The 13928-nt window shown below is 49.0% G+C and overlaps 1 protein-coding gene across 2 annotated transcripts in view; it reads left to right on the top strand.

The window, feature by feature from the left end:
* RASSF5 (Ras association domain family member 5) overlaps positions 1 to 13928 on the top strand; it is a 72023-nt gene that overhangs the window by 22848 nt on the left and 35247 nt on the right. For both annotated transcript variants that reach the window (XM_045456206.1, XM_045456205.1), the window contains exon 2: positions 1229 to 1350. In XM_045456206.1, coding sequence (XP_045312162.1) covers positions 1229 to 1350 — 122 coding nt within the window. The remainder of the gene's footprint in view (positions 1 to 1228; positions 1351 to 13928) is intronic.

The raw sequence follows: 13928 nt of genomic DNA, 5'->3' as shown, positions 1-13928 counted from the left end.
CAGCTGGCCCAGAAGCTGTGTGCAGGAACCGCACCTCAAACCTGACCAAATCCGGGCATTTCGCCTGCTGATGGACTTGCGTGGGTTTCTTTACTTCACTCCCATGCTCTGTAGTGCTCTCCTTCCCTTGCCTGGCCTCCTGCTGAAGAGGCTGCAGAGACCCCCCCCCCCCTCCCCGGGGAAGTGTTGGCAGCACTGGCCCTGCTGCTGAGCCGTGTGTCACTGGGCAAACTCACTTCACCTCTCTGAGCCTCAGTCTCCCCACCGCTAAAGTAGTTCCCAAGGCTCTGTACAACCCTGGAGATTTAGTCCTGCTTCCATGGAAATGAACATTGTCTATGAAATGTATGCTTTCCCAGGGCGCCTGGGGGGCTCAGTTGGTTGAGCGTCTGACTTTGGCTCAGGTCACGATTTCAAGGTTTGTGAGTTGGAGCCCCGCGTTGGGCTTTGTGCTGACAGCTCAGAACCAGGACCCTGTTTCAGATTCTGTGTCTCCCTCTCTCTCTGCGCCTCCCCTGCTCGTGCTCTGTCTCTCTCTCTCTCAGAAATAAATAAAACATAAAAAAAAAAAAAAAAAAGAAACATATGCTTTCCCATGAAGCACCTGATTTGGGATGTTGTCTGCGGGCCTTTTAAGCTGGGTTAGAGAAGCCGCCTCCACATTTCTGGTTGGGGCAGGGTCAGAGACAGGTAACAGTCCTTCCTGTTGAGGATAACGCCTTTGTCCCTGGAGGCACTTTTAATTTGTTAAGACCTGTTCTCCCCTATGACTATGAACTTCCTTGTGCACCAGGCAGGGAAGCTATTACCTGAATCCTACAGGCTGGCAAAATGAGGCCCAGAAAAGTGAAGTCTTTCTCCAGGGATCTGTGACCCCTGGTGATTGATGTCAATCAGTAGAAAGAGCACCAGCCTGAAGTCAGATGACTTGACCTTGAGAAAGTCACTAAGGTCCCTAGATCCCAATTTCCTGTCTGTAAAGTGGCAATAATAATGATTGCAAGGTCACACAAAATAACGGTGGTGAGAACAGTTTGCAGACGCGTAAAACACGCATTACCTGTCACCAGCCATTCCCCGTGGCACCGAGGTGTCCTCCCACACTCCACTTCTCTCCTTCACGGTTTTCCTTCTTGGAGCGAAACGCCATCTCCCAGGGTATTTCTCCGGGTGGAAGTGGATAGAATCCTGCCTGACTCCTAATCCCCTGGTGCTCCTTTCCCTCCAGACTGTAAATTCACCTGCCACCCGGAGTGCCGCCATCTGATCCAGCTGGACTGCAGTCAGCAGGGAGGCCCATCCCAGGACAGACCCTCTCCAGAAAGCACCCTCACTCCAGTCTTCAGCCAGGTAGGCAGCAAAGCTCAGGGACCGGGCTGGGAACAGCTTCCTCTGGTGTCCTAGACTCTACTTTCTTTGCCCGGGAGCTCTGGTCAGCAGGAGGTGGCATGAATACCGCACGCGTGCTGGATGTTGGGGTCTCCTGCGGGCCAGACACACCCCTTTCCAAGGGCCTGGGAGGATGGAACAGCAACAGTGACACAGAGAACCGTGTAGACACTCAGAAGTGCTCTTCAGTGCTCTCCAAGCACAGAGCCTGCTTTGGCCGAGGGCTTCAAGCTAGAGGTGTGGGTATAGATGAGGGCAGGAAGGAGAGAAGGCTCCTGAAGGTCCTTTGAAGCCTCATAGCCCTGGGGCAGTGGGGATGTTGGGGCTGAGGCTCCCCCAGGATATCATCCTCCCTGTGGTCAGCCTGCTAACCTAGATATAACTTTAGAAGGGCTGGGCGGATATTCTTGCTTTGTGTTCAAGAACCAGGAAATCGATGTCCAAAGCAGCCTCTGGTTCATGGGTTTAGCCAAGGCTCTTGAGTCAGGATGCATCCAAACTTTGGTGTCTAGGATTTGGAATGGAGACAGGACAAGATTTTTTGGTTCTTGCATTGAACGAGCCCTCCAAGTATCGTGGATACTTGGCACGAGTATCCATTGTGTGCCAAGCACTGGTGAGAGTGGGGATAATAAATGGTGCTTCACAGTGCTTGTCCCCAGAGACCTTACATTCTGGCAGGGGACACAGAATACAACCCAAGAGTATGTACTGTGATGCATGTTGCAATAAAAGAAGCACGAGTCAAGTGTTTTGAGAATGCAAGGCAATTGTTTCTGTTGGGAGACATCAGGGACGTTTGATCTGATCCTTAATGTATGACTCCATGGTTGCTGGTCAAGGAAGTATGGAGTGTTCCCAGATATCATTCATCTATTCATTTCAGGAATAAGTTTTTAGGGTTGACCATGTGCCAGGCCCAGGAATGCCAAGGACTTAGTGATGAAGCAAACAGACACGGTGCCTGCCCTCCCTGTGCTTGCGGTAGAAGAGGGGAGTGAGATTTTAAACAAATAAGCCCAGGGTGCTGTGAGAGACAACACAGGTGCCGAATGACTGGTTACTTCCTGGAGAGAACACTAGTGGCCCTGGGCGAATCCCAAGTGGGCCCCAGCTCCTGAGACTAGCCATCCACAGGCATTTTCTGGCCATGATTAGTCACCTGATCTGCCTGTGGGTGTTACCAGCCTTCCTGCTGTTCCCCCACCCCTTCTCTCCCATTGGGAAAGCATTGCTAGAAAGCAAACATGATGTATGTTTCTATAAGAACGAGACCGAATGGGTTCTAAGGTACATGTTTACAAAAATTCTGTACATCCTCCACACATTTTGCAATAGGAACTGTTTCTAGTGCGGTCCGAATGTAACCAGGCCTTGCTGCCCCACGAGGAGTGAGGAGGAAGGAGGGGCACGTCAGACCTCCAAAACCCTGCCGAACGATGCAGAATTTTGCCTAAGGTTTTCCTTACAAGATGGAGGAGGGGGGTTACAGAGCACACCCTGCAGCAGCATTTCCTAGAAATGGCAGTTTCTGGAGATATTTTTGGTTGTCCCAACTGGGGTGATGCTACTGGCATCTAGGGGGAGAAGCCAGGGATGCTGCTAAACACCCTACATTACACAAGACAGGCCCCCACAGCAAAGAATTATGTGGCCCAGGGGAGGTCTAGAAACCCTTCCCTGGAACAGTTTAGCTAGCTCCCAAGTGTGGTGGGCAGGCCCTGGAGTTCACTGTGTATCTTGTCTCCCCCTCAGGGCGTCAACAGCAAACAGGGGCTTCCAAGTCTGAGTATTCAGAAGCAGAGTGGCCCCCCCTTTCCTCTGCTGGAAAGAGGAGTCAACCTCAGAACCATGTGGCAACTGCATCAAGGCTGAGTCTAGACTCATCCACCAATGTCTAGAGTACATCCACCAGTAAAATAGAGAAGGAGCCACACAGAACCACACAGAAGGGTCCAAGGGTCCCACGTGGGTGCTGAATGGCCCCCCAGCCAGCAAACAGTCTGGAGTGGGGTTTGCTCCCGGCCGGCTGGGTCGGCTGTTATGTTTGCCTTGGACAGGCCCGACTGCATGCTTCAGCACAGCCAGGGCAGGACCTAGCCTTCTATCAATAAAACCTGGGCCCTGCTCCAGGCTCGCTCCCCTTTTCTAAAAGGCTTGTTTATGCTGATTTCCGCCTTGGCTTGATTTTCAGTTAAATACCAGCATGGAGCTTTCTTTCACCTTGACGTGGTCACCTGGGCAGAGCTAGCTTCATGTGCCAGTGCCGTCTTCCTGGGAGGCTTTGTTGTCACCTGGTCTGAGCTCAGCTAGTTTGGGGGCATATGGCTGCTGGGAGGTCTCAGCTTGGTGGCATTTCTCCTTGCAACTCTTTAAGGAAAAGAAAATTATTGATTTCCTTCCGTCTGGAAGGAACCACTGTGAGTTAACATTTTTACATTTTCTTCCTGTATATTCATCCATTTTTCAGAACATGGTTGGGATCATCCTGTAGATAAGTATCTGGCCTCCACCTTTGAAAAGCAGTAATCCCAAGGTTCTGGCTGTCTTCTCTCTGCCATGCCAGAGGGAGACAGGGAGGGAGGAAGAGGGGTAGGTGTGTGAGGGGGCAGAGATGGACTCAGAACCCCCAGCTGCAAACTTAACAGGCCCTGTGGGTTGTGTTTGACTCTCCCAAGTGGAGAAATGGAGGAAAGGTGCCCACCTGTTCTTTCTCCACCACAAACCTAGTACTTTTATTTTATTTTTGAGAGACAGAGACAGAGCTCGAGCAGGGGAGGCATAGAGAGAGAGGGAGACACAGAATCCGAAACAGGCCCTAGGCTCTCAGCTGTCAGCACAGAGCCAGACATGGGCTCAAACTCATGAATCATGAGATCATGACCTGAGCCAAAGTCGGACGCTTAACCGACTGAGCCACCCAGGTGCCCCTATTATTATTATTTTTTTTTGAGAGAGACAGAGAGAGACTGGGTGCAAGCAGGGGAGGTTCAGAAGGAGAGGCAGAGAGAGTTTCAAGCAGGCTGTGCGCTCAGCACTGAGTCAGATGTGAGGCTCCATCCCACGACCATGAGATCATACCCTGAGCTGAAATCAAGAGTCAGACGTTCAATGGACTGAACCACCCAAGTGCCCCAAAACTAGTGTTTTAGAATGTCTCCTTGGAGATCTCTGACGTCTGTGATGTGTGACTTTTTCTTGTTGACCTAGCGAATCCCCTTCATGTCCACCCCAGGTCCCTTCTTCAGTTTCACCCTGATTCCCAGAGAACATGGCTGCCATCAGCCAAAGACCACAAGAAATTGCCAGCATGGCTGCAGTTCCTTTACTAGGCCCTGACTACTTTATGCTTCAGGTGGTCTTTACTCCTAGATGTCACTCTGGGATGAAAAAAACCCCAAAAAACCCTCAGGGACTCCCCGGTGCCCTCGCAATGGAGCTCGAGTTTGCCAGTTTGGTCCAGGCCTTTCATTGCCTTTGCGGAAGCAGACCCCGAGGGTGGAAGTTCTTGCCCCAACTGTTGATTCTCATCATAACCCACTGTAGCCCAGGGGACGCCTCGCAGCTCTGCCTCCGTGGCCTCTGGTGCCACTTGTGTTGGTGCATGGAATGCGCAGGTGACAAGCAAAACCATAAGCGATCTTCCCTCCACTCAGGTCACTCACGGCCGGGCACTGAAGCTGTTTACACCTGCTGCTCCCAGGGTCCTTCCCCTCCCCCTGCCCTTTCGGGAGCTAGTTGCCAGGAGCACCCAGAAACCAGCCTCCCGCTCCTGGCTGCACACAGCCTGGCCCGGCCCTCACTCAGGCACTTTCCACACGTGGGAGTCTGGTCATCCCCATGTTCCTCCTGTGCTACGATTTCCTTAGTATTTCTCTTTAAATACGTTCATTTTATCTAACTTAGATAAAACGTGTGTTCAAGGAAAATTTAAAAATCCTTGAACCACTGGTTTGATGTCCTGAGGATTTTTTCCCTGACACATATTCAATTAATTCTTAATCTCTAAAATTGAAAGAACAACGTGTTTCCAAGGACTGCCTCAGATTCCTTCCACACGTATTTACTGAGCCAGGCACTGCTCTAAAATCCTTTTAGGTGCCGTCAGTGGGAAATGCTGCCTACAGAAGCTAGTCTCTTAGGTCATGCAGTGAGTGCTTCGATTACCAGTGCACTGGGTCTGGCCCCTGCCTAAGGGAGGCTGTGACCGTGGAGAGAACCTGGGCAGCTGGGAAGAAAATTCCAGCCATCTCAGCCAGTGCTAAGGCACTCAGCCAAAGGAGAGATGGGAGGTGGGAGCGCCTGGGCAGCTCAGTCAGTTAAGCGTTTGACTCTTGATCTCGGCTCAGGTCATGATCTTACGGTTCATGAGTTCAAGCCCCACATCAGGTTGACGGTGGAGCCTGCTTGGGATTCTCTCTTTCCCCCTCTCACTGCCCCTCCCTCCCTCTCTCTCTGAAAATAAATAAACTTGAAAAAAATTTAAAAGAAACAAAGGAGGGGCGCCTGAGTGTGGCTCAGTCGGTTAAGCATCTGACTTCGGTTCAGGTCATGATCTCACAGCTCGTGAATTTGAGCCCCACGTCAGGCTCTGTGATGACAGCTAGGAGCCTGGAGCCTGCTTTGGATTCTGTCTCCCTCTCTCTGCCCCACCCCTGCTTGCTCTCTGTCTCTCAAAACTGAATAAACATTTAAAAAAAAAAAAAAAAGAAACAAAGGAGGAATGGATCCTTATGTACTTACCGTAGGGAATAGTGCAGAGTGGAGGTAAGTCACTCCATGGTCCATACAGGGCAAGCCTATTTGTATTGTGTGTGTGTGTGTGTGTGTGTGTGTGTGTGTGTGTGTGTGTTAGTGCAGAGCAAGGGCTTGGAGGCTTCCCGGCAATCCATGGGAGAGATTTCACCTTGCGGGGGTGGGAGTAGGAGTCTCTGTCTCTGTTGCCTCCAATGGCCCTCCTGGATTTTTTATCCCATCATCCCTGTGATGAAAACCTGCAGTGGCTTCCCATGGCTCTCAAAATCAATACAAATCTGGACAAGCACAGAAATCCTTCGTGGTCTGGCTCTGCCAACTCTCCAAAATAGCAGAAAGATGGGCCACTGTCCTGGACATGAAACCGAGACACTATGACTGTGGTCTGGCAGACACTTTTTGCTATAAGATTGGTGACTGTCCTCTCCCCTGTGGCCCAAGGTATGGCTCCCCTTTATAGATGGAAAGACCAAGACCCTGTCCCCACTCACCAAAGGGACAGATAGATGGCTTCCATAGCTCCAGGGTGGATCAGCCCCACAGGTTGCTGACTGATACCTTTCTGCCACACCCTTACCTCCCACCCTCTACTGTCACTCCTTAGCGGGGCCTCTGCTGGAATGGCCTCCCTCAGCCCCTGCAGCCATGCGAGGTGACTCAGCTGGCATGGAGAGCTGAGTTTCCTGGCTCCTGGCCCCATGCTCCCTCCCACAGCAGGCACGCTGCTGTCTGTCTACCCAGGGCTCTGCCTTTCCAGAACGCTGGCCTGCCCCAACCCTGAGCCCAACAGCCACATGCTGAACCCAGAACTACCACACGGGGGAGCCAGCCGCAAGACGGGGAGAGCCTGGGGGCGGGGTCTGTCCCTGCTCAGGCTCCCTAACACACACTGACACACACCTGCACCTTTCTCAGTGGATTCTGGGTCCTAGGTCTCCTCCGAAATGCTGGACAAAGGTTTATCGCATTTAATTGTGACTGATAACAACGGTAATTAACATTTGTTGAGGTATATCATGTGTTCTTTCTACTTGTTTTATCAGTTATTGAGAGAGAAATATTGAAATATCCAATTATAATTGTGGATTACCCTATTTCTCCTTATGGTTCTATCTTTCTGAATTTTGAAGCTCCATTATTGTGCTTAGACATTTAGGATTAGTATGTTCTCTAGATGAATTGACCCCTTATCATTAAGAAATAACCTTCTTTATCCCTGGTAATATTCTTTGCTCTGAAATCTACTTTGTCCGATAATAATATAGCCACTCCAGCTTTCTTTTGATTACCATGAGCATGATACTTATTAATCCATCCTTTTACTTTTAGGCTATTTGTGTCTTTATAGTTAAAAGTCATTTCCTGTAGACAGCAAATTGTTGGATCTTGTTTTTTTTTAAATCCAATTGGATAATCTCTGCCCTTTAATTGGGTTATTTAGATCATTTGCATTTAATGTGATTATCGATATAATTAGATTTTAAGTCTATCATGTTTCTATTTTTTCCTATCTGTCCTTTCTGTTCTTTGTTCCTCTTTTTTCCCTGCCTTATTTTGGAAAATTGAATATATTTTATGTTTCCATTTTATTTCATTTGTTGCCAGCCCACCCACATGTGCCAAAGCCAGTCTCCAGCTGTCCTGCTCCACTCTGGCTACATTTGGGACAGCTGCTCCACCCTCCACAGATTTCCTTCAATGCTCTAGAAGCCAGAAGTGTTAGCCAAAGCTGTCAGTGATTCATTTCCACTAGGCAGCTGCCTCTCACAGGAGCCGCCCCAAGGCCTATCTGACCAGCTCAGTCCAACCCATAGGGCTTGTTTCTGATCAGGCAGAGCTGAAAGCCTTCCCAACCAGGAGGCACCTGAGATCCTGGCTCTGAGGAGGGACACAGCTCTAGTACCTATTTCTCTAGAAATCCTTAGGTACTGGGGACATTTCCCTGTGTTCCTCACAGCTCGACCACGACTGTGGCTGCCTGAGATGGCCTCTGGGTGGGCCAGGTCAGTCCTGAGTCTCTGAGGAGGCAGCGAGGCCTCTTTCTATGTGTCACAGTGCAGGAGTTGTTTGTGTCTGACCCTGGTGACCACATTGCCCTGGCTAATGGAGGACTGGTCTTGCCTGGAGAGGGGCAGGTGGGGGGCAGGGTTGTTGATCAGAAACACCTTTTGTGATTTTCTAGTCTCATCAAAGGAGGACAACTAGAAGGTAGACTCCCTGTGTCTGACTCGGACCTGACATGAGCTCTTCAGGACCTGTGCCTCTTGGTATCCCTGACTTAACTGTGTCCAGTGTTTTTAAATGCAAGGGCCCTATCAAAGCTGTTAGCCAAGCAACAGAAGTGCTGTGTGGGCTAGAACCCGCGAGACAGTGAATCTCCTGTGAGTCTAACCTAAATGGTATGTAACCACTTACCTTTTATGACAGGAAGTCGCCTGAGGAGAAATCGAGCTCTCTGCTCTGCACGGCTGGTTTAATACTGTAAAATGCTACTCTCAGGATGGAGGATGGCATTCTTAAGATTCAAGCCAGAGAGGGCATCTGGGAAAGGCTGCTTCTGAAAAGCATGGGGAAGGTGTGGGAGGTCTGGTCGTTACTGGTAAATATGTGTCAGGAAGAGGGGAGGACATTAGATTTTGACAGGCAGAGAAAGCAGTAGAACAAACCACAAGAGGGCAGGGAAGCTGCTGGGAGCATGAATCAAATTTTGTGCAGCTGCAATGAGGGATGCTCTATGCTAGCTGGAGATGGGTATGAACTGCCTGCTGGGCATGTGCTGTGAAGGGCCTTGAAGGACCGACTTGGAGGGTGCAGTTTGGAACATTATTGTGGGCAGTGGGGAGGGAGAGTCGTTGGAGGAAGGACAATTGTAATGGAAAATTGTCAGATACAGAGGGTCTGGACTGTAAATCAGATTCTACCATTTACTTGCTCTGTGACTAGGGCAAACTAACCACGCTGAGCCTCAGTTTATTCCTCTGCAAAATACTTCCTTGCAGGGTTGTGCTGATCAAGTGAGAATATGAAATGTATAAGAGCTTGATAACTCTAATATAACAACTTTCATGTTGTTCTACTAGACTGTGCATGGTGACAAGGCAGAGACCATGTTTAATCCAGGCCTGAATCTCAACTCCTGGTCTGGTAATTGCCATGTAGAAGGTACCCAGTAAATATTCCTTTTTCTTTTAAGTTTATTAATTTTTGAGAGAGAGAGAGTGAGAGAGAGAGAGAGAGAGAGAGAGAGAGACAGAGGTGGGGGGAGGGGCAGAGAGAGAAGGGGACAGAGGATCTAAAGCAGGCTCCATGTTGATAGCAGAGACCCTGACTCGGGGCTCAAACCCACAATGACCTGAGCCAAAGGCTAACGCTTAACCAACTGAGCCACCCAGGTGCCCCTGCCCAGTAAATATTTCTTAAATGAATGGATGGAAGAATCAGCAATTAAAGCTCAACATATAATAATAATTATAGCATAGTAATAATTATAGTACAGTGATAGTATAGTATAGTCTAGTATACTATAGTAATAGTTATTCAATAACTATTAGTTGAAATTTGAATAAAAGGTTTTGTGATAGAACAGTCATGATTAGACCTTCGTATAGAAGGGTGACTTGGAGACACCTGGGTGGTTCAGTCAGTTAGGTGTCCAACTCTTGATTTTGGCTCAGGTTATGATCTCATGGTTCATGGGATCAGGCCCCATGTAGGGGTCTGTGCTGATAGTGCAGAACCCGCTTGGGATTCTCTGTCTCCCTCTCTCTGCCTCACCACTGCTCATGCTTTTTCTTTCCAAAATATATAAACAATAGGGGCTCCGAGGTGGCTCAGCTGGTTAAGTGTCTGGCTTCTGCTTAGGTCATCATTTTGCAGCTCGTGAGTTTGAGCCCTGCATGGGCTCTGTGCAGACAGCTCAGAGCCTGAAACCTGCTTCGGATTCCATGTCTCCTTCTCTCTCTGCCCCTCCCCTACTCTCTCTCTCTCTTTGTCTCTCTCTCTCAAGAATAAATAAAAGTTTTAAAAAGTTTATAAATATATATATATATTTATAAACTTTTTTTTTAAATTTTTTTTTCAAACGTTTATTTATTTTTGGGACAGAGAGAGACAGAGCATGAACGGGGGAAGGGCAGAGAGAGAGGGAGACACAGAATCTGAAACAGGCTCCAGGCTCTGAGCCATCAGCCCAGAGCCTGACGCGGGGCTCGAACTCACGGACCGCGAGATCGTGACCTGGCTGAAGTCGGACGCTTAACCGACTGCGCCACCCAGGCGCCCCATGAACTTTTTAATATATATATTATATATATATATATATATATTAATATATATAAACTTTTTTATATATATAAAAGAACAGTGACCTTGGCGATAAGGGTGCGGGAAGTTTGGAGACGGCAGAGATGGAAACAAAGGAAACTACTGGAAGGCTTTGCAATAATCTACATTAATGGTATTCATTGAGCTAGGAAATGTGAAGGAGCAGGTGGAGGGGGAGACGGGGAATAATGAGCTCAATTTGGGGCCCATCGCCAGTGAGGCTCCAAGGGAAGGGCTGGGTATTCTGTGAGCTGTTGCATCTTGCCACCAGGAGCTACCTGGGAGGGTGAGAATGCTGAGACACGAGTCTGTGAGGGATAGTTGACACCATTGGCATAGGTGAGACTAAGCTCCCAGGGAGAATACAGGCTTATGGGAGCAGGGGTAGGAAGAGAAGACGGTCAGTGGCTGGGCCCTGAGAAACCTCAACAAGCTAAAGGGAAGATGGGGGCAGAGGCAGACTGGGAAAGTAGTTCCTGGCTTATGATGGGCTATGATTTCGGGCAGGATGGCTATTACGAGAGCAATCACAAGGGTAAACACCTTATACTACGATAGGGTGTCCCAGACCTTGATTCTGAAGTCAGACAAGCCGGGTGGATTTGGCTTCGCCATTAATTAGTATGATTATGTGCAAATTCCTTAACCTGCCTGAACCTCCTTTTCCTCTCTGGAAATAGAGATAATAAGTGCAGCTTCCTCATCAGTTTGTTGTAGGGACTAAATGAAATGATGCACATACAGTTAGTGGCACAGTGCCTGCACATACTGGCTAATAATAATTTCAAAATATGTCTCAGGGGTCGGGTGGCAGGTACCTGACCCTGGTTTTAAGTCTCTGAATATGTCGGCAGGTCATAAGGCCCCAGATCTGATCTCTACCCTGACACCCTTCAGTGGGACAGATGAAGAATCCTGAGGTCCAAAGCTGCTCCAGATGCCATATCAAACTGGAGTTGAGCTGGGGTAGCATAGAGCTCCTGACTTCCAGTCTTGTGATACAGCTTTTCTGGAACACACAGAGCCACGCAGTGGATCCAATGAGGGGGATCTGGGCATGTGCCAGGAGCACATCTGAGAAAGGAAGAAAGCTTAAAATAGTGTCTTTCATCATCTGACATCATCTGACACATCCATGGCAGGAAAGTCACCCATTTCACCATTTCACTTTGGCCTTTCTGAACCCCAGCACGATGCCATAGATTTAAGGCTCCAGAGCCTGCAACCTAAGGTCCAGACCCCTCTTTCTGGGTCCAGAGACAAGAGCAGCCAGTTCCTGTCCTTTGTGTGTTCACCCCAGAGACTTAAAAAGCTACTGCTCAGGCTCTTCCATTCCCCTGCCCCCTTCTCCTCCTCTGGTCAGGTTGTCACTGCTGTTGGTTATTCATAGGGAAGAGGTGCTGACAGGGTCATTAGACACTGAAAGGAATCCAATCTTCCTTTCTAAGGGTCCCTGGAGCTTCAGTCTAGATTTTTCCTCCTGGAGGCTGGCCAATTTATTCTATTATATTTGATCTTTGCAGCTTTCAGAAGAAAGTCCCAGGGTCCTCAACAACACAGTCTCTGTGTTGCTGACTTCTTTACTCATGACTCTCTTCCAGGCCTAGAGTCACTGACAGGTGGAGCAGGGTGGCGAAAGACACTAACTAGGAGGTAGGAGACTTTGAAGGTATGAGCTGTGGTGGAACATGCTACTTCCCTCACTTTCCTGTCTATAAAATGGGTCTAATACCTGCTTTCAAGATTCTAGAGCCGCCCAAGTAATGAATGGTAAAAAGGCTTTGAGAAGCCTTATTCAGACACCAGTTTTTCTTAATATTTGGAACAGCATAGAATAGCACCCTAAAAGAACACAAAATCACTTCGGACTTTTCCTAAGCACATCTGGCAGCTAGTGCGTTGCTCACAAGGGGAGACTCATGCTGACTCCTGGGGTACTTTGGCTTGATGTTTAAAGAGGCTGTTACTAGCTGTGTCTTAAGATCGCACATTTTGAATGTGTAGCATTGCAGTTGCTTTCCAGAGGTCTCTGCGTGACTCCAAGGACGCAGTGCGGCCCCCAAAGAACCTGGGGCTTGTGTTTTCTTAAGTACTGGATTCCCACTGAGCAAGAAGGTTCCTTTCATAAAGAAAAGTGTGTTTCTTTGCTGGCTGGACAAAGCAGGTAGGCTACTGATGGCCCACGGATCATGCAGAGCCCCCCTCTCTGCAGCGTTCCTCATTCTGGCATTGGACCTGGAGGCACTGGTGAGGCCAATACCAGATTCCTTTGCCTGAACCACTGTCTCTGGGGAATCTTCCTTCCAACAAAAATAAGTAAGTAAAAAGCCTCTAAAATACTCAGTTGAAGGGGCACCTGGGTGGCTCCGTCGTTTGAACGTCCACCTTTGGCTCGGGTCGTGATCTCATGGTTTGTGAGTTCAAGCCCTGTATCAGGCTCTCTGCTGTCAGCGCTGAGTCTGCTTCGGATCCTCTATCCCCTGCCCCCTCTGCCCCTCCCCAACTCGTGCTCTCTCAAAAATAAATACATTAAAAAAATAAAAATAAAATACTCAGTTGAAGAAAAGATTGTTCCAGATAATGCCAGAACCTACCTTCAACCCTATTAAATGTCAGCTCTTTCCCCAAAACACCTTGTAGCTCACTCGAGCCCCCATCCCCAGCTGCTTGCTTGCACTTATTATCTCCCTGTTAAGGGTGGCAGTTACGGGTATTGACCCTTCTCCTGAGCCCAAGGCGGCCGGCTCTCAGCTATCTCATGTTTGGACCTGCCAGGCACTCATAGGCTTCTGGGAAGAAGACTGTGTGGGACGATGGAGCCAGATTGGGCTGCAGTGTGAAACCCTCCTGAGCACTGACAGATTTGGCTAAGGTGGGGGAGGGAGAGGACTCCTCATAAAAATAACGAGAGCTGAAAAAGGAGTTGGCAGCTTGGTATCTGGGGGCTGAGTCTATCCCTCCAGCCGGTGTGCTTCCCTGGGACTGGCTGTTTCCGAACTGCAGGGAGAGCCAGGTGAACCTACCTGCAGAGCATCCTGTTAACTCCTCTCAGCCACTCTCAGGGTGCTCTGGGGTCCACAGGCCATCAGACTCCATCAGCACGGTGCCCCCAGCATTCCAGGCTCTGAAGGCTTTGTTTTCCTTTCCTGGGACTCCAGGCTGCATTATACAGAAACAGGGCAAAACGCACACCAGAACAGTCCCATTTCTGCTGAGAGGCTGTAGATCACAACGGCTAAGAGCGTGGGCCCTAGAGTTGCATAGGCCTGGGTCTGAGGACCAGCACAAATATCCTACTTGTGTGACTCTGAACTTCAGTTTCCTCATCCATAAAATGGGAATAATAATCTCTACCTCAAGGCTGTTGGGCAAGTTAAATGGCAGACTGCATGTAAATGGCCTGGCACATGTAGGAGTTATTCAAGCAATGGTACTTCGAACTATTGCTGTACAAACGTGGT

The sequence above is a fragment of the Leopardus geoffroyi genome, chromosome C3 (genome assembly GCF_018350155.1).
Source record: "Leopardus geoffroyi isolate Oge1 chromosome C3, O.geoffroyi_Oge1_pat1.0, whole genome shotgun sequence".
Taxonomy (NCBI): Eukaryota; Metazoa; Chordata; class Mammalia; order Carnivora; family Felidae; genus Leopardus; species Leopardus geoffroyi.
Note: the sequence above shows the minus strand (reverse complement) of the source record. Positions and strands in the feature narration are given on the sequence as shown.